At 41.1% G+C, this 20,349-nt stretch overlaps 1 protein-coding gene and 1 long non-coding RNA gene across 6 annotated transcripts in view; one reads left to right on the top strand and one right to left on the bottom strand.

Moving 5' to 3' along the window:
* The window catches only part of IQCA1 (IQ motif containing with AAA domain 1), a 155,522-nt gene that overhangs the window by 21,703 nt on the left and 113,470 nt on the right, over window positions 1-20,349 (top strand). For all 3 annotated transcript variants that reach the window (XM_039495970.1, XM_039495972.1, XM_039495971.1), the window contains exons 4-6: window positions 1,703-1,894; window positions 2,624-2,695; window positions 17,160-17,365. In XM_039495970.1, the coding sequence (XP_039351904.1) occupies window positions 1,703-1,894; window positions 2,624-2,695; window positions 17,160-17,365 (470 nt within the window). The remainder of the gene's footprint in view (window positions 1-1,702; window positions 1,895-2,623; window positions 2,696-17,159; window positions 17,366-20,349) is intronic.
* Window positions 8,697-20,349, bottom strand: part of LOC120375220 — a 115,270-nt gene continuing 103,617 nt past the window's right edge. For all 3 annotated transcript variants that reach the window (XR_005586521.1, XR_005586524.1, XR_005586527.1), the window contains 2 exons: window positions 9,392-9,451; window positions 8,697-9,014 (listed from right to left, as the gene is read on the bottom strand). This is a non-coding gene — a long non-coding RNA (uncharacterized LOC120375220). The remainder of the gene's footprint in view (window positions 9,015-9,391; window positions 9,452-20,349) is intronic.

Genomic DNA, 20,349 nt, shown 5'->3' with positions numbered 1-20,349 from the left:
TTCTGAAAAAATCCTGTGATCTTTTCTGTACATCTATGCAGCTGCAATAGCTAGGAGAAGAAAACTGAAATTTGGCATCGAGATAATCCTTAGAGAGGAGAAGTGTCTTTGAACAGTCTGCTGAAAACTGTTTTTGAGCCGATGGAGTTAAGACTCTGACTCTGCTGTATATGTGCAGTACTCTTTGGAAGCTTTTCTCCCCTCTAAACTACTAAAGTGCACAACTGTGCATGCATGCCTGGCTAGCTTAGATTCATAGACTTTATGGCCATAAGAGATCACTATGATAATGTAATCTGAGTTCCTACTATACCCAGGCCATAGAATTTCACCCTGTGGTGGAGGAAATTATTCTTCCCTACTAGGTACGTGAGACTATCAACACCAATAATTTGTGGTTGAACTAATCTGGACAGTGAAAATAAGGAGTTGAGCGAGGGCTCCTGTGCATTTCATAATGAGCTGACAAAAATGTTCATATGCAGAGCCTTAGTCTCAATCCCTGCACATCTTAAAGTGTGTTTGCCCACCTGTGCTCTGCCCACTTTCCTCACCAGGAGTGACCTATTAAGGATGAATCTGCCCAGTGTGGAGCCAGATTACATGGCAGTGAGGACTTTGCACATTTGTGCTCTAGTGTAACTGTAGGACAGTTCTTTCTTGACATGCTACCACCATGTGAGGCATGTAAAGCTGAATGCATAATCTCTTTTATTAACACAGTTTGTATATGTGCTCTGTGCTCTACTTCCAGTTAATTCTGTCTACTGATTTCCTATGCTCAACTACTACCACTGAGGTTGCTGTTGAGTCTTCTGCACTTCAATGTGCATCATAGTGAACCATATACATTCAGGAAATTCTAGCTGTCTGCTAACAGGCTTCTGTATTCCCGTATGCATGTAACAAAAAACTGTTACAGAGCATGCATTAAAAATTAAATAGCTCAGCAGGGGACTTTTATGGATATCATTCTTGTGTATTCATAGATTGTGTATTTTTCCTAGTAGGGAAAACCAAGTTTAAAATTTAGTACAGTGAGCTCAGCTCAATATTTGTATACAGAACTGTAGCCAATTGAGGGTGTCAATAACAGGAGAGGAAAAAAGATTCTGCCTTTCCGGCAGGTGAACTCTAGACTTCATGGGCATATCCAGAAGCTCCTAGCTCCAGAATTTAGGAGGAAAATAAGAGGAAGCTAGAAAGGTCTATTAGTTTAATAGAATTTAGCCATACTGATATTTAGGCTTATTTCTCAAACAAAATAAAAGTTATAAGTTCTTTATTACATAAACTATAGTAAGAACGATTCTTACTTTTTACCCCTATGTCATCAGGAACTCCTTGCCCCCTCAAAATCCAACCTCACCAAAGGGATGATGGTTATAGAAGTGGCATGTCTGGTTCACTTTCTCCTTAAAATGCTTTTCAGGTTAAAATTAAGATCCTGATACAATGATCAAAATGCAAAACTGTCAAAAGTAAAATTAGGTGGTCCTGAGGTATGGGTTTCACCCGCTCTGCGTTGGGGCTACTTTTGTCTTGGATGGATTCCACTAAGATATCATTAGTTATTCAATTTCCCAACTACAATAGAGTTAACAAAAGACACATCTGAATTTTCAAAATGATTCAGGAAAATAACTCTTAGGATCTACATGTTCTGATAACATTTATCTGTTTGTTTTTCGCTGTACCACAGAAAAAATTTGTAAAGCCCTTGCCTCTCGAAGAAGTCATTAGAGTAATCCAGATTTCGGAGAGGGCTCGGCAGGGTCGCCTAAGGGCTACATTCATGAAGCAAATCTACCTGGAAGAAAAGAGAGAAAGACAAGCCAGACTTCAGGGAGTAAAAGGTCCAAATTTGGATGCTGCTGCACTTCGTATTCAAAAGGTGAGTCTTGTTTCTGTCAGAACAGTGCTGGAAGAATTGACAATGTGTTTTGTTCACAAAAGCAGCTTGAACAGAAATGAACCTAATGATACAGAACAGTCTGAACTGGCCTTAGCCTAACTGTGTAGCTGGTTGGAACCCCATCACGTGGGCCATTCCAAACAAGACTGGACAAAGCACTGGAAACGAAACTGAAGGGAACAGTCCTGCCGAGGCAGTCCTCTGATTTCAGTGACCCAACCTGTCCTCTCTGATCCACACCCCAAGATCCAAGTGGATCATTGGTGATTCATGTGTTTGGGGAGTAAAACTTGCTGCTCTCTCTGGGGCAAAAGAAAGTTTGTCCCTAAATAGAAAGAAGTAACCCTGAAAAAACTGAGACAGTGTAGTCAGTGTGGAGTTGAGAGGCAGGCCATTGCTAGCTAGGATCCACATGGTGAATACTCCTGTGTGTTGGCAGGAGCACAGAGCTCAGTGAGAGCAGGAATGGACCCTAGATCTAAACAAGCTTTCAACAATTATGCTTTTAACATGTGCTGGGAGGAGGGGGAAGAACAGACTTCAGAATTTGTTTAAAATAATACCGCAGATGGCAACCTGTTCAGGAGTAATTGCTTCAATTGTATATTCTGGTTTTCCTTCCTCTATTTGTTTTTTCCTGTGCCTGCTGCAGTAAAGGAAGCAGTAACAAGGCCCATTTATCTCATTAGAGTCATGTTTACAATTCAGGTTTGGCGTGGATTTACCCAGTGGAAGAAAACAGTGAAAATGAGAGAAGAGGAAATGATATTTCTGGGGATGGTAAGTTTTGCTTCCCGAAGAAAATAAAGTGCATTCAAGATTGTATTCTGTTTTCCCTTTGGATTATTGTAATTTAACAGTAGGGGAAAACAAAAAATTCATTTTCTAAAACTCTCCACATATTTTAAAGAGGTCTTTAAGACCAAAGAACTCATGAAATGACTGATGATGTGGCAGTAGGATAATCTCACTTCTGCTATAAACGCTTGTGATATACAGTAGTGCCATATCTACTGCAGATGTGGAAACAGACAGACTTTGCTCCAGGACTTGGGGAATATGAGCCAGGCATGGCAGAGCAAGGAACTCACGTTACTCGGTCTTCTGTTCATAATGCCTCAGGACTCAGGATGCTTTATTCCTGAAACAGAGTTGAACCTGTCAAGTCTTCTCCACACACCATTTTGCAGGCCCACTCCCATTGTGTGTGTGGTTGGGGAGAGGAGTAAAAAGCCGCCAAATAAATATATCCCCTAGGCCCACGTGGGGGAGAAGAGGCAAAACAGCACCTCAGAGCACCTGGCATGGGGAGTCAAAAGAGGAAAACAGACATACACAGTGGGCTTTTAGACCAGGAGTGGTGGAGAATAGAAGGAAAGCCTAGGGGAGTTTCCCCCTCTCCCATAATCAGGGAAGGTAAACCATCTCCTCCCTGCAGGAATAGGAAGGTATATGTTTTCCCCCAACCTCTCCATGCCTCGGCTATCGAGCTTCTCCAAGCAGCTGGAAGCAGCATCTTATTCTACACGAGTCTGGTCTGTGGGCAGATGGGAAGAGTCAGAGAAGGAGAGGGCAGGAAGGAAAGCCATTCCCTTCATTCCCTGGAAACGCAACAAAATTCCATATTGCAAATCTGATCTGTACTTGGAAGCAGCAACTGGTGCCCAGTAGCCTATGCATCTTGTCGGTGCCGAATATAAGTGTGGAATAAATTATAGTGCTGCCAGCAGCTAGCTGGGAGAGGCCTCTCCGCATACCTTTGCAGCTGTCATCTGTTCCCTCAAATACATTTGTCCTGGCCCTCTTCACTCTGTAGTATTTATCTGATATGACACAGTATAGGTGCCACACCCTCCAGGTTCCCTTATCTACTACAACAATGCGCTGTTGGTACTGTGTTCAAATAGCAGCCTTCTACAATACTGCCCTTACAGTAATGTTCATCCTCAGCATGTATTTTGTTAGATGTATGCATGACTTTTGCATTCTAGAGCTATTAAAGTATTATTTAAAAAAATAAAAAATCAATCCATTGTTGAAACATACCTTCTGCTTCCCCCAAAACCTAGGTTGGACAATTTTCTTATCCAACAGTGAAATTATACTTAGCCAGGTCATTGCTTTATGAAAACTAATTCTACCCCCAACAACATACAGAAAAAGAGTGTTACTTAATGTTCTACAAAACCTAACCTACAGAAAGAAATCTGAATTGCCCTAAGCCAGTGGTTCTCAACCTTTTCCTTTCAGAGGGCCTCCCTGCCGACACACACACACTATAAAAACTCCATGCCCCAGCTGTGCCACAACTGTTTTTCTGCATATAAAAGCCAGGGCTGGCATTAAGGGGTAGCAAGCAGGGCAGTTGTCCGGGGCACACGCCACAGGGGACATTGCGAACCTAAGTTGCTCAGGCTTTGACTTCAGCCCCAGGTGGTGGGGCTTGGAGTCCCAGGCTGCAGTCTTGTGCAGTGGAGCTTCAGCTTTCTGCCTTGGACCATAGAGAGTCTAATGCAGGCCATGCTTGGTGGACCCCCTGAAACCTTCTCATGGCCCCCCAGGAGGCCGCAGACCCCTGTTGAAAACCAGTGCCCTAAGCCAGTGGTTCTCAACGAGGGGTACACGTATGGCTGGGGGTACACAGAAGTCTTCCAGAGGGTACATCAACTCATCTAGATATTTGCCTAATTTTAAAACAGGCTACATAAAAAGCACTAGCGAAATCAGTACAAACTAAAATTTCATACAGACAATGACTTGTTTATACTGCTCTATATGCTATACCCTGAAATTTAAGAACAATATTTATATTCCAATTCATTTATTTTATAATTATGTGGTAAAATGAGAAAGTCAGCACTTTTTCAGTACTAGTGTGCTGTGACACGTTTGTATTTTTATGTCTGATTGTGTAAGCAAGTAGTTTCTAAGTGAGGTGTAACTTGAGAGGACTCTAGTCTCTGCAAGATGACGGAGGAATGGAGGTCACAGGTGTGATTGGGTATACAGCTGCATCCTCTTTTCACTGTGGCCTGCACACGGGTAATGGGTGTGAAGACAGCAAATGTATTGTACCTTATGGGAAAAACTATACATTCATGGGGAGAAGGCGGCTTAAAACCTAACACAACATCCAGATTCTTCACTTTCTGACCGGTTTTTAGGAGCAGTGGAATTGACATTTGCAATTCTGCGCTCAGTAGAGCCATTATTTGACATGAAATATCTAATCGAGGGAGATGGGGGAAATGAAAACCGCTTTGTCTTCCAATGTTTTAATAGTTCGGATTTGTGTTTTTCCTGCATTTTTGATGCCACATTCCCATCTACGGCCTCTAAAGGAAACAAGTGGCACACAGGCATCAATTCACATTGATGAATTGGCAGAGAGCTCCAAAGGTCAAGCCCCTTTGATGTATGATCATGTCAGCCCTCTAAAAAATGATCACAGGTCTTCATGGGTAAACATGCTGAATTTGCTTTTCTAATACTTTAAGACTTAGATAAATTAGAAGACTTGGCCATCTATTATTTTAAGCCCATCACAAACGAGTCAGGACTCGTACTGGAAGAAATATACATTCACTTTAAATTATCTTAAAATTATTTATAAAGCACTGTAATTTACATGGGGCTTTGCAGAAGGAGTTGAAAAACTTAAAATTATTAATAATGACTTTTGGGCCATTTAGTTATAGGGACCTAACAAGAATATACACAAAGAAGATGGTCCAAGAGCCATCCTAACTGCCTCTGAATTAACAGTGCTCATGCAATTTGCTGTCAGCGCTTATGTCGCCTTGCTGACAGAAATACTTTTTGTCAGTTTTCTTGAGTTTGAGTCGATTTCTTATTTTACTTGATGATAGAGTAGCAGTCCATGTTCCAGAGATTTTTCTTGGCTCTAGTACAAAGTCTTGTTGTTATTATTATTATTTATTAGAGCTTAATTACAGAAACAGCATGATTGCCTCAGCACGTTTTTCTAAATCGCAGATAAATCATGATCTGAAAAACCTGCTTCATTTGTAAAAAGACGCAGGCCTGACCGGGAACACATATATCTTTATAACTGTCTCCTGACTTGCTTCCTGGTCTTCCTCATATTCCTGCCATGGAGCTGTGTATTAGCAGCTCCACAGCTAATTCAGCAGTCAACGTTCCATTCTAAATTCTATGGTTAACCCATTCTGACTTTGGCATGATAATTAGATTGTCCTGAAAATGTACATGCCTCATCCAGAAGAAACCTTTATTTTCTTCCTCCAGTCATGTTAAAGTTACAGGCCAGATTTTTTTAAAACTAGTAGCTAATTTCTCTTGCTTACCTATAACTCAAGAACAGCTTAGTGTTAAGACTTCAGTCATCAGGGAGCAGATTCATCAGTGTGCTGTGGTTGGTTTGTGTTGGTCCAGTGATCCAAAGCAGCCATAAACCTAGCTTAGCTGGCTGGCTAACCCGTGATTATAGCTGCTTTGTTTCACTAAAGTGGTGCAAAGCACAATGATGAACCTGGACTCCGTTCTTTTGCTAACACAGGTGAGCCTTCCGTTGAAATCAATGGGAGCTGTGCTCAGAATAGTGCCAGATTCTGTGAGGTGCTATATGCCTCTGAAAAGTCAGCGAGAGTTGAGGATGTCCAACACATCTGTGAAGATTCTCATCTCCTAATAGGACTGGTCCTTAAGTGAGGATATATTGGGCTCCCCCTGTACTCAGTAGTCTCAAGACACAGGCTAGCTTACAGGAAAATCTGTTAACATAAAAAGTTATTAAAGATTATTTGCAAATTGACTTATTCTACACAAGTCTGGTCCATGGGAAGAGAGGAGGAGTCAGAGAAGGAGAGGGCAGGAAGGAAAGCCAAAGTACACACCCTGGAAACTCAACAAACTTCCATGCTGCAAATTTGATCTGTCTTTGGTAGCAGCAACTGGTGCTCGATAGCCTATGCATCTTGTCGGTAGAGAATATAAGTGTGGAGTAGCTGAATAGGCACCCAGGGACTATTTGAAACCAGGGTTGATGTGTGGATTTCCCTATGGATTGCATGAAATGAACGTCTCAATCCTGCAGGGTGCTGAGCACGTGGGCCCCAATCTGGCAAAACTCTTCAACATGTTTTTAACTTCAAGCACAAGAAGTCAGTCCCATTGAAGTTAAGCACTTCACAAGCTTAAGTGATTTACAGGACTGAGGCCTTATTTGTTGGACATGGACATATTTATACGTACTGTTGTGCTCTGCTAGGCCACTTTGACAGTGTCCTTTTATACAATCATTTATGCTCCCATCCAAAGGGAGTCTACAGCACAATATATAGCTTTAGAGGATTTCCCATATAGCTTTAGAGGATTTTTTTCTTCCTTTCATGTGGATTTTCAAATGAAAGACATTACGTGCTCTTCAGTAAATAACTATGTTCTCCCCTCCTTACCTCTTCTAAACATACCCTAATTTAGGCATGTTGGCTTGGGAAAGGGTTATATTTCTATCTGAGAAAACAGTCTGGAATCTCCAAACATTGTTTTACCCTTTGAATTCCTAATAAATATATAACATTTCAGCCAGTCCAAAAAAAAAAATCAGTATTCCCCAGAATAGCCTTCTGAGTAAACATTGGAGGCTCTAGCTAAATAAATAATTAGATTGAATATTGCAAACTCTATAAATAAGTAGAGCATAAAATAATTCTCCAGCTCCTGAAGTGGATAAACAGGATAGCTGAAGGGTGCCCCAAAGTCTGTTTTTATTAAACCTAAATCTAAAATGCTATTTTGGCTTGATTTATAGCCTACGTTATGTTTGAGAAGTCAGCACAAAGGGAGGTTTATATTATTTCCCCGTAGGTATGTGTTTGCAAAATCTGAAGAGTGTTATCCTAGATTTAATGTGATTTTTTAATGTGTTTAGTGTCAAACTTGTAAGATATTGGAAAGCAACACAGAGTCATCTCCGTTATTTTCTGCTATTGCGCCTTCTTTTTATGAAATTGTGCTAATATTTAAACAATTGGCTTTTACAATAAAAAACATGCATTATCATCTTTAGTAAAAGAAGTTTGGCAGCACGCCCAGGATTAATATCTGAAATAAATACAACCAGGACTGTAGAAAATAACATCATTATGAATAAAAATAAGGTTGTTTTTTTTAAATTCCACACCAAATGTAATGTTCCTTTTATCTTTTTAATAAGTACTGTGAGTTTCATAATGATATAAACTCAGCCATTTTCAATATTTTTCTACCAAGGCCTCCTACAACAAATAAATACCATTGTTTGAATGCATGTGACAATGACTTTAATTGGCAAAGCTATTGGAGTGGATCATATAGTGGGAAGCTGTAATGAATGTAATACATTTCGCTTTGTGATTCCATTTTGTACCTAATTTGGGACTTCAGTCATATAAATTTATATCGTGCTTCAAGGCTACCACTATTTGTATTTTGCTAAAATTGAAGATCTATGAACAAACGCTTAGTAAGATAAGACACTTGTATAAAATCTATTCTCCATTCCTCCAAACAAAATATATTGAGAAATATAGAAAAACCCTAAATAACCAATGACACAGTAAGCTTGTTAAAAGAATTTCCAGACAACCAAAGTTTAAAATTCAATAGAATAACGACATGAGAAAAGAATAGACTTCTAGAGGGCCGAATCATGAACTCCTTTACTCTGATTAATAAGCAGTTACACATGTAGTCTCATTTACTTCAGTGGAACTGCACATATGAGTAAAGGCATCTGGCTCTGAATAAATATATATTCTGCTGAGAAATATATATTCTGCTGCAAAAGTGTATTATAAAACAATATAAGTGTAGAGTAGCTGTATAGGCTCCCAGGGACTATTTGAAACCAGGGTTGGTGTGTGGATTTCACTATGGATTGCATGAGATGCACAGCTCAGTCCTGCAGGGTTACTAGTTTAATGGATATTTGTTGTACACAACTCTGTTTGAAGAATACAATTTTGGAGAAAATTATCCAAAAGAGAATCCATACAGCAGAAATCCCACAAAAATGTGTGGTTTGGGTTTGAGGTCTTCAAAAAGAGTCCAAGATACTGTCCCCCGAGAAAAATACCTGATAATAAAAATAAAGTGAAGTTACCTTTCAGGCACTATAGTCCTAAAATATGAAGTCAAATGAAATGTCTTTATTTACTGAAATTAAGACTATTTTCCCTCTTAAATGTAATTTTAATGGAACAATTGAAGAGCAGTTAGTTCCACAGCATGGGGCATCCCCGATGCAGAACTATAGCCCCAAGCACGTTCAGCCCGCCTGCACACCTCTAAGTGCTTTATAATGAACAATAGTGCAGGCTGTGCTGGAAAGAGCTGTTGAGCTGACTAAGCATAAAGAGTGAGACTTTTCCACCTTCAGATGGTGGTCTGTACAAGCGAATCCTCAAGCGAAAAAAACACACCATTGGGTGAGCTTTCATCATGTTGGCTTACCTTCAAAAATTCAGGGAACTTCCACTGCTAGGCTTCGTCTTTTCATAAAACCTAAATTCTCTTTAGAAAACACAAAGAACACAACAGCAAGCAGCTCGCTCAGTGTACTTGTGACTGATGAGTTGGAAAAACATTCTTTTAGACAAATGTCCATTTTGCCTTATTAATTTAAACAAGGATTTTAAAGACAAAGCCCATCAAACATTAGATAAGCATTTTAAGTTAATGGGCCATGTAGTCCTATTTTCCCACAAACTCAGGAAGCTTCATATTATGTCCTATTTTTACAGCAACATCAATTATTAATATGTATACTTTTGCTGACAGAGGACCTCAGTAAAAATGTGAGTTTCGTTATCCAGTTCTGGGTCATTAACTATGGAAAGCTTGTAAATATAATGGTTTATTCACATGGGAAGCCTTCATTAAGATGCATTATTCTATAGCTGATGTGGCTATAGTGCATTATTGAATTCACTGTCTCCATCTAATATTTGTAATTTGTTTTTAAATGAGTTGCTGTTTATAAGGCGAGTTAACAAATTTGAATTTTGCATGGCCAGAGAAATTTCTTTAAGATGGAAAAATGCTTCTGCCCCCAAGGAAAAGCTATTTATTAGTGTCTGACTGCAGAGTACCTCCCTAGGAGTCAAAAGCAGCCACATTAAAAGCATTCAGAGAAACAACATAGAAAAGAAATTGGCTTTTGTTTTTAATATGCATTAAGTGTATAGATGATATCTATGAAAACTTTAAGAATTCTGGGGACTGTCCATGGAATATTGATCTGGAATATTGTTTAGTAGTATTCAAAGATTGTCATCTGAATGCTGTAGTAGCTGGGGTTGTTTGAAGTCATGTTGTCTTGGAGAACAGTCACTACCAAAGCAGGGCAACCCCTCCATCAGGTTAATGTTTACTTTCCCCTGCATCTTTGGACAGTGTCTGTTGGTCATGCCTCATGTCTCCTTTGTAGTCCCCTGAACATCTCCCTCTTTGAAAGGAGTATGCAAAGAAAACTCAGCAGGGCTGCTGGGTTCTCTAGGTGCTGCATCATCTCCAAGGTCAGTGAGACCTTTAGGGTGGGATTTAGGAACCATATGTAGGCCCCAAAGTTTGAAAATAGGTTTCTTGATACTACCTCAAACAGGTGACATTTAAGATGACATAAAAAATGAAACTGTCAATACAAAGAGAACAGCCTAAGGTCCACAGAAACAGAGCTCCAGTAATGTACCGTCTTATTGGCTTTGTTCCTTTGTAAAGCAAGAGGGCAGAAAAATTATTCTCAAATTCACAACTGTACCATCATTGGCAATGTTCTACTCGTTTTTCCTTTCCTTTCATTTCAATTTGAGAAATCCGGAGATCCTGTTTAAAGATTTTGTTTTAAAAGTAGATTAAATTTTTGTAACTAGTGTAAAAAACCAACATACTATGTACACACTCAGCACCGTTTCCTTGTGTAGTCTGTCATTTTCCTTTGTTAGTTGTCTGAGTTTTTCACACAGCAAGAGTAGAAGAAAAACCCTTTTTAAAGAAAGTAGGGAAATATGATTGTAAATGCACAAAAAAACTGGTGGTTGAACTCAGGAACCAGGATCGTGTATAAAACTATAGTGGGGTTGTTGTTTTTTTTAAATTCACTAATGTTAAGTTAACACTGTTCTTTTTAATTGACCCAAGTTTGGAGGTTTCTAACACTTCCCTTGGGAGACTATTCATAGCCTAGTAAGTCTCGATGCCAGGAGTTTTTTCCTTCATGTTCAGCTTTAATTTTCTTTTATTTCATCCCTTCATCCTTAGTTGTACCCTAGCAACTAATTTCTTTTCTTCATTGTTTATATCCTTCACCTAGCGGTAAACTTATTGTTGTGTCATCATTGTGATTGGTACTTAGATACCAAGAGTATATATAGATTATGTCTCAATATAGACTTTATATAGATTATGGCCTGGTCTACACTATGCGTTTAAACCGATTTTAGGAGCGTTAAACCGATTTAACGCCGCACCCATCCACACTAAGAGGCCCATTATATCGATATAAAGGGCTCTTTAAACCGGTTTCTGTACTCCTCCCCAACGAGAGGAGTAGCGCTAATATCAGTATTACCATATCGGATTAGGGTTAGTGTGGCCGCAAATCGACGGTATTGGCCTCCGGGCGGTATCCCACAATGCACCACTGTGACCGCTCTGGACAGCAATCTGAACTCGGATGCAGTGGCCAGGTAGACAGGAAAAGACCCGCGAACTTTTGAATATCATTTCCTGTTTGCCCAGCGTGGAGCTCCGATCAGCACGGGTGGCGATGCAGTCCCAAATCCAAAAAGAGCTCCAGCATGGACCGTACAGATGTGATCGCTGTATGGGCAGACAAATCTGTTCTATCAGAGCTCCATTACAGAAGATGAAATTCCAAAGCATTTTTAAAAAATCTCCAGACAGAGGCCACAGCAGGGACTCAGCACACTGCTGCGTGACAAGCATAACGGAAAGCCAAAGAATCAAATGGACGCTCATGGAGGGATGGAGGGGGGACTGAGGACTCAAGCTATCCCACAGTTCCTGCAGTCTCCGAAAAGCATTTGCATTCTTGGCTGAGCTCCCAATGCCTGTAGGGTCAAACACATTGTCCGGGGTGGTTCAGGGCATAGCTCGTCAATTTACCCCCCACCCCCACCCCCAGAAGGAAAAGGGGAAAAAATCCTCTCTTGACTCTTTTAAATGTCACCCTATGTCTACTGAATGCTGCTGGTAGACGCGATGCTGCGGCAGTGAACTGTAGCATCCTCGCCCCCCTTCCTTGGTGGCTGATGGTACAATATGACTGATATCCATCATCATCATCAGCCTTGTGGCAGATGGTGCAGTACAGAAGGACTGGTATCCGTCCTCATCATCAGCCCATGAGTGCTACTACTTCCCAGTAGATGGTACAGAACGGCTGGTAACCATCTTCATCATAGCAACAGGGGGCTGAGCTCCATCAGCCCCCGCCCTTCATGTGTAAAGAAAAGATTCTGTTCTGCCTGGACTATCATAGCAGCGGGATGCTGGGCTCCTCTCCCCCACACTGCTTAATGTCCTGTCTGGACTATCATAGCAGCTGGAAGCTGCCTTCCCCTCATTTTATCTCACTAACAAGTCACTGTTTTTTATTCCTGCATTCTTTATTACTTCATCACACAAATGGGGGGACACTGCAATGGTAGCCCAGGAAGGCTGGGGGAGGAGGGAAGCAACAGGTGGGGTTGTTGCAGGGGCACCCCCTGTGAATGGCATGCAGCTCATCATTTCTGCGGGATCTGACACGAAGCAGCTGTGCTTTCTGGTTCTCTGATACAGTGGTTCTCTAGTACACTTGCCCCATACTCTAGGCAGGACTGATTCTATTTTTAGATACCATAAAGGAGGGATTGACTTGGGGAGTCATTCCCATTTTTGTCTTTTGCGCCCCCGGCCGACCTCAGCCAGGGGCACCCACGATAGCAGCAGAGAGTACAGTACAGAAGGACTGGTAACCATCATCTCATTGTCAATTTACAATGGAAGCAGATGGTACAAAACGGCTGATAACCGTCTCTGCTATCATGCAAAAGCAAATGAATGCTGCTGTGTAGCGCTGCTGAATCGCCTCTGTCAGCGGCATCTAGTACACATATGGTGACAGTGACAAGAGGCAAAACAGGCTCCATGGTTGCCATGCTATGGCGTCTGCCAGGGCAATCCAGGGAAAAAGGGCGCGAAATGATTGTCTGCCGTTGCTTTCCCAGAGGAAGGAGTGACTGACAACATTTACCCAGAACCACCCGCCATTCTCAACCCAGAATTCCAAGGGGCGGGGGAGACTGCAGGAACTATGGGATAGCCACGGAATAGCTACCCACAGTGCAACGCTCCAGAAATCGATGCTAGCCTCGGACCGTGGACACACACCACCAAATTAATGTGCTTAGTGTGGCCGCGTGCACTCGATTTTATACAATCTGTTTTACTAAACCGGTTTATGTAAAATCGGAATAATCCCATAGTGTAGACGTACCCTATGTCTCAATTTTACTTATTGCTTAGCCAACGTATATATAACAAGCTCTTTCCACCCCTTTCCTTATGTGTCAATCCCTTTCCCTGCTAGTCATAGACCTAAGTTGATATATTGCTCTGTGTGAATATTCTTTGTAGTCCTTCTGCTAGTTTCTATATTTAAGCCAATCTGAATTTATTTTGAAAGATCCTGAGACATACTACTGGGGCTAATTCACCCTGTGCTTTATCCCTCCCCGCTTCTTTCCCCCCCTCAGTATAATTCCATTGATTTCAACAGGAATAACCCAATGGTGAAGCAGGTCTATTTTATGTATGTAACATTTTACTAAAAGCCAAAGATGCATCACATGATTTTTAAATTGCAGTTCATCACTCTCCTCATTTTCCTTGAGAACAGAAGCCATCTTGTATTTCTTACATGTGTAAACCTTGTGGTCTTCACTCACAAGCAGAATCATAACATCAGCCTGCCATGAATCCTTCAGTAGTCATTTATCCTAGCCCCTGTTGCTTCTCATTTCAGAGTCTCTCTCCCACTTCTCTTCTGTAATTCTTGCTTATCTGGCCTTTCATATTTGAGTTAGCTCCATCTTCTCCATGATGGAAACAATCAAGCAGCAACATGTCATATCAACAGCTGCCTCTTTCCCTATTTAAATACACCATTTTCACAAGAGTAATTACTGTAATTTAATTTGGGAAATATTAAGAAAAGAAAGGAAGGAATTTGGATTGATGGGCATAGAGTATACCATAACATCTAATGAAAGTAAATTTTATAATTTTTCCCCTTTTTTCTTTCATTTATTATCAAGACGTACAGAGGATGCTCACACTCTCCTTGGTATAAGTGGCACATATTGTTACTTTCTAATAAAATAGTACCCTAAGAATTAACAAGAGATAACACAGAACAGTCCCTGCAGCAAGAAGCAGCCACAGCCGATCTCCCTGTCACTGGCAGCCCTTTGTATTAGTAAAGTAGGAAATTTACTGCTGTCCACCTCTTGCCAGTTCATGAACTAACTTGGCCACTGGCTCTGCCAGGGCCTAGCCAGCTGGTTTAGACTATATGCTAACACACAGTCCTCATAAAGAGAGATACTGAGTTGCCCCAGGTCAGAAAAAATATGTGTGTGGTTCTCCCTCTCCTCTCAAATCCCTATGCTCAGAGAACCCCACTCTGCTCATTGGGAAATATCTGACCCTAGCCCCAGATCCCACCATTCCTGGGGTTCACACCCCCAACTATTTTCCGCTCACCCACCCACTTCTCTCTCCTTCCACCTTTCTTCTCACCACTCATGGATGGAGAGAACTTTGAGACAAAAACAATGATTCCAAATAAAATTACCTCTAGGGAGGGTCCAACCAGAATCTCCTTTTCGAAAGGCACCCTCCAACAGGATACCCACTGTGTTGTACCACAACAGTACCTGTAAGCTTGTCTAGTCACAGAAACAATTATGGCAATATATAAGGGCAGGGTGCAGTAGGGTAGAGTTTTGCTGGCCTAGCTACACAATACCTGGCCTGATGTTATTTCACAGGCCTATATTTCTACTCATGTAGGTTGCCTTTGAGAACAGCATAGGGAACTGATCTGATAGGAGCATCTAAGAAAGAATCTCATCCTAGAATTTTTTTAAATTCAAGCAGATAGAAAAGTTCTGGCACTGTTTAAGAGGGAGTAGCATCAACAGTCAGAGCAAGATCTGGGAGATAGGAGTCATGGGTTCTCCTTTTGGCGCTGTAAAGGGGAAAGTGGCAAAATACCTACTGCAAAGGGGTACTCTCATGTTTAATGTTTATGAAGGACACTGGGATTCTTAGGCAAAAAGATACAAGTGTAAATAATTACCGGTATTAATATTTATTGCAAAGTATTTTATGAGGATTGCTGAATATAGAGGGGATGGTTTTGGCTACTCTGGAAGCTCTGAGAATTAACCCAAGGCAATGTCTTCTGAAGACACTGTCGGGTACAGAATATATCAAGCTGCAGCCCAAGAGCACACTGCTGCTCTAGTTTTCTTGTACGTATTTACTCATTGACTGATTTTGTCCATTTCGTTTCTGTATCATTTTGTTGTAAGTCACCTGAGTATGGTCCAGCTACAGGAAAAATGGTTAACTGCTGTCCTGAATCAGGGCCTAAGAGGATCACACCTCTGACATAGCATAAAATTCATTTTATATATTCTGAAACTGAAGTTTACTTGGTACTTGTTGGGCATCTTTTCTGTCTGATATGTGTTAGTAATCATTGGAATCTGGTCCAACACTGAAGAGAACCATCTAAATGAAACTAAACAGAAGCTGGCCAGTCCTACGGTAGAGGGCTCATTCTTTCTTTCTTGTAGGTATTCTCTAGGACTGTGACTTTCAGTGAAGTGATATACAATGGTAGAACAAACAGAATGTAGACTCTGATCCTAAAGCTCATCTAAGTCAATTAAAAGATTCCCATTAATTTCAAGTCAGATTGGGAGAGACTCTGTGGGGTTTTCTCCTTCCTCTGCAGAGTGGGGCACTTGCTTGTTTGAACCACAGTAAATGGTGGTTCTCTGTGACTTAAGTCTTTAAATCATGATTTGAGGGCAACAGTAACTCAGCCAGAGGTTACGAGCCTATTACAGGAGTGAGTGGGTGACGTTCCATGGCCTGTGCTGTGCAGGAGGTCAGACTAGGTGATCATGATGGTCCCTTCTGACCTTAAAGTGTATGAGTCAATGGCCTTTGGCTCAGGCCCTTGAAATAAGTTTGGATTTGTGGGGGTTTAGGTACAATTACAAATGATGTCAGGGAAAAGTACATGAGTTATATTTACTCAGAGTTGCACATAAGATAAGTTGAACTAAATCAGTTTTAAATATATTAACTTTACCCTCCAAGTTGGAAAATACTTACTGACACAGAAAGAACACATTTTCAGTTTATAAATGATCACACAACGGAAAATACAGCCTAGTAAAGATTTAACTCAACACCACAGATGGTGTTTTTCATATTTCTTTGATTGCACAAATGAAAGACTCATTTGTATCTATCCTAAAATGCATATATAAAATCAATCAGAAAGCTGAGCTTATTTATTTATTTTTGTAACACTTTATTCTGACTTCTAAGCACCTAAAGTCCTCCTTGGCAGGATTATCTAATCATGGGAAATTTGGGGAGTTCCTTTTTTATCACAATGTTTAGATTTTTATTTATGAATTTATGTTTTACTCAAGGGAAGTGGATTTCCTAAAGGAGTTTTACCATCTGCCACAGAATACCAGGAAACAACTGACCAAACAGTGCATATAAAACATTTTAACTGAACAAATTAAAAACAATGCTGTCTAATTAAAAAGAACCACTCGGAAATCCAAACATTTGAAAATTCAATTAAAAAAATATCTGGCACCCTTCTGACATGGATAAAGTTGGCATTTGCTGCACAGCAGTCTTCTCACCTGTCTCATTGAGATCCCAGGGTCCCACACTAGAAGGATTGTTTTTGTACATAACAATTTTGTTAATTAAGGTTGAAACACGAACAATAGACCATTGTGTGCATCCAGGGTGGGTTTTTTTCTCTCCTTTTTTTAATTTCTCACACATAAAACAAGGCTTAGATAACATGAGTATCAACCCAGCATTCTAACATACATTGTTTCTTTCATTTGTACCTTTTATTTTGAACCTCATTCTCCCTTTTCATTTTCAGAATCCACCTCCTCAGTTCCAGAGGATAAGTGCTTCAGTAGCACGTGCCCAGAATGTGGAAACCAAGAGGTGTGAGGTCCAGGGGTGGCATGAGACTGAGTACAAGAAAGCTCTGGTATCCATCAAGACCCAGCTGAGAGAAATAGAAGGTCCTGACATCAAGGAAAGTCTTCAGGATCAGATCCGCCAGTGGTTCATTGAGTGCCGGTGAGAAGAAAGAAAATACTTGCACTATAGCAATTGCATTTGCCTTAGAGGGCCTGATTCTGCCAGCATTATTCTGAGTGGCATCTTTAGTTCCAATTGGACTACTCATAGAGGAAGGACTACTTGGGGTGAGTAAGGATCACAGAATCAGGCAGAGAGATTAAAATTCAGGACACGTTTAAACTCCACTTTAGTTTGTGTCCTAGCTTTGTGTCTACATCTGAATACTTACAGGCTGTGAGGTAATGCTTCCTATTTGAATGTATAGGGGATGAAAGGAATCGTCAAGCCTCCCATCACACAAAGGAATTGGGATTTGCCATAGTGGATCAAATAACTGGTACTTAGGTCCCTTTTCCTGCCACTGGCAGTGTTCAATAGCTAGTGTGAAAATCCCCCAGGGGGCCTGATACTCCAAACACTTAAACATGTATATAATTTTACTTGTGTGTATTCCTATTGAATTTAGCGGAACTTAGCTCGTGAGTAAAGTTAAGCACCTATGTAAATGTGTGCAAGCTCAGACCACTGATACATATGGACTTCTGAGCACGTTCACCTTAGGCACATATTCTTTAGTTCATGAAATTCTAGATGTTCAGCTCTAACATGGTATTATTGTTGTGAAGTAACATAAGGAAATACAGATTGCTTGCAAAATACTACTAATCTACTAACAATCTTTGAGATCTGTTAACTAAAAGAAAATTGAGATTCAGATGGCAAATCCAGGGATTTATCAGTCGAGTTTCAACTGCTTTGCACACCTGTTCATGATTACTGTGTGTTTTGCCATTTTGGCTGTTTGCCCAAGTTACGTGACAGATGATAGTTTGACTTCAGGACCTGTGCCATCTACATTCCTGGTTCATATTTTGCTTTTTTGAGTGTACCTCCCTACAATGAGCCTTCATGTGGTACAACGTGTGAAGAGTTATGAGGAAAGAGTGTTCTGTAAATCTTCCAGTGAAGAATTTGCATATTAAGCACAAAGTGAGTCTTTAGTCAGTAAAATGGATACATTTTTAAACTATTCTGTTGCAACTGAAAGTACCAATGATAGAATCTTAGAATATCAGGGTTGGAAGGGACCTCAGGAGGTCATCTAGTCCAACCCCCTGCTCAAAGCAGGACCCATTCCCAACTATATCATCCCAGCCAGGGCTTTGTCAAGTGTGACCTTAAAAACCTCTAGTTAGTTGAAAGTAGCTATTAAATCCCCCTCATTCTTCTCTTCTGCAGACTAAACAATCCCAGTTCCCTCAGACTCTCCTCATAAGTCATGTGCTCCAGACCCCTAATCATTTTTGTTGCCCTCCGCTGGACTCTTTCCAATTTTTCCACATCCTTCCTGTAGTGAGGAGCCCAAAATTGGACACAGTACTCCAGATGAGGCCTCACCAATGTTGAATAGAGGGGAATGATCACGTCCCTCGATCTGCTGGCAATGCCCCTACTTATACAGCCCAAAATGCCATTAGCCTTCTTGGCAACAAGGGCACACTGTTGACTCATATCCAGGTTCTTGTCCACTGTAACCCCTAGGTCCTTTTCTGCTGAACTGCTTCCTGGCCATTCAGTCCCTGGTCTGTAACAGTGAATGGTATTCTTCCGTCTTAAGTGCAGGACTCTGCACTTGTCCTTGTTGAACCTCATCAGATTTCTTTTGGCCCAATCCTCTAATTTGTATAGCTCCCTCCGTATCCTATCCCTACCCTTCAGCGTATCTACCACTCCTCCCAGTTTAGTGTCATCTGCAAACTTGCTGAGAGTGCAGTCCATGCCATCCTCTAGATCATTAATGAAGATATTGATCAAAACCGGCCCCAGGACCAACCCTTGGGGCACTCCGCTTGAAACCAGCTGCCAACTAGATATGGAGCCGTTGAGCCCGATGATCTAGACAGCGTTCTATCCACCTTATAGTCCATTCATCCAGCCCATACTTCTTTAACTTGCCGGCAAGAATACTGTGGGAGACCGTATCAAAAGCATTGCTAAAGTCAAGGAATAACACATCCACTGCTTTCCCTTCATCCACAGACCCAGTTATCGCCTCATAGAAGGCAATTAAGTTAGTCAGGCATGACTTGCCCTTGGTGAATCCATGTTGACTGTTCCTGATTACTTTCCTCTCCTCTAAGTGCTTCAGAAATGATTCCTTGAGGACCTGCTTCATGATTTTTCCAGGGACTGAGGTGAGGAAGTTCCCCAGATCCTCCTCCTTCCCTTTTTTAAAGATGGGCACTACAGTAGCCTTTTTCCAGTCATCCAGGACCTCCCCCAATCGCCATGCGTTTTCAAAAATAATGGCCAATGGCTCTGCAATCACATCCGCCAGCTCCTTTAGCACCCTCGGAAGTAGCGCATCCAGCCCCATGGACTTGTGCTCATACAGCTTTTCTAAATAGTCCCGAACCACTTCTTTCTCCACAGAAGGCTGGTCACCTTCTCCCCATGCTGTGCTGCCCAGTGCAGCAGTCTGGGAGCTGACCTTGTTTGTGAAGACAGAGGCAAAAAATCATTGAGTACATTAGCTTTCTCCACATCCTCTGTCACAAGGTTGCCTCCCTCATTCAGTAAGGGCCCCACACTTTCCTTGACTTTCTTCTTGTTGCTAACATACCTGAAGAAACCCTCCTTGTTACTCTTAACATCTCTTGCTAGCTACAACCCCAAGTGTGATTTGGCCTTCCTGATTTCACTCCTGCATGCATGAGCAATATTTTTATACTCCTCCCTGGTCATTTGTTCAATCTTCCACTTCTTGTAAGCTTCTTTTTTGCGTTTAAGATCAGTAAGGATTTTACTGTTAAGCCAAGCTGGTCGCCTGCCATATTTACTATTCTTTCTACACATCGGGATGTTTTTTTCCTGCAACCTGAGAAGAAAAAGTAGTCATAGGTATGACCCTGCTTACTCAAAGTTTGGGTTTTCATTTACTGAGGACCAAAATAATGAACACAGGCTGCAGTGTGTCATCT

The sequence above is a fragment of the Mauremys reevesii genome, linkage group 11 (assembly GCF_016161935.1).
Source record: "Mauremys reevesii isolate NIE-2019 linkage group 11, ASM1616193v1, whole genome shotgun sequence".
Lineage (NCBI taxonomy): Eukaryota > Metazoa > Chordata > Testudines > Geoemydidae > Mauremys > Mauremys reevesii.
Note: the sequence above shows the minus strand (reverse complement) of the source record. Positions and strands in the feature narration are given on the sequence as shown.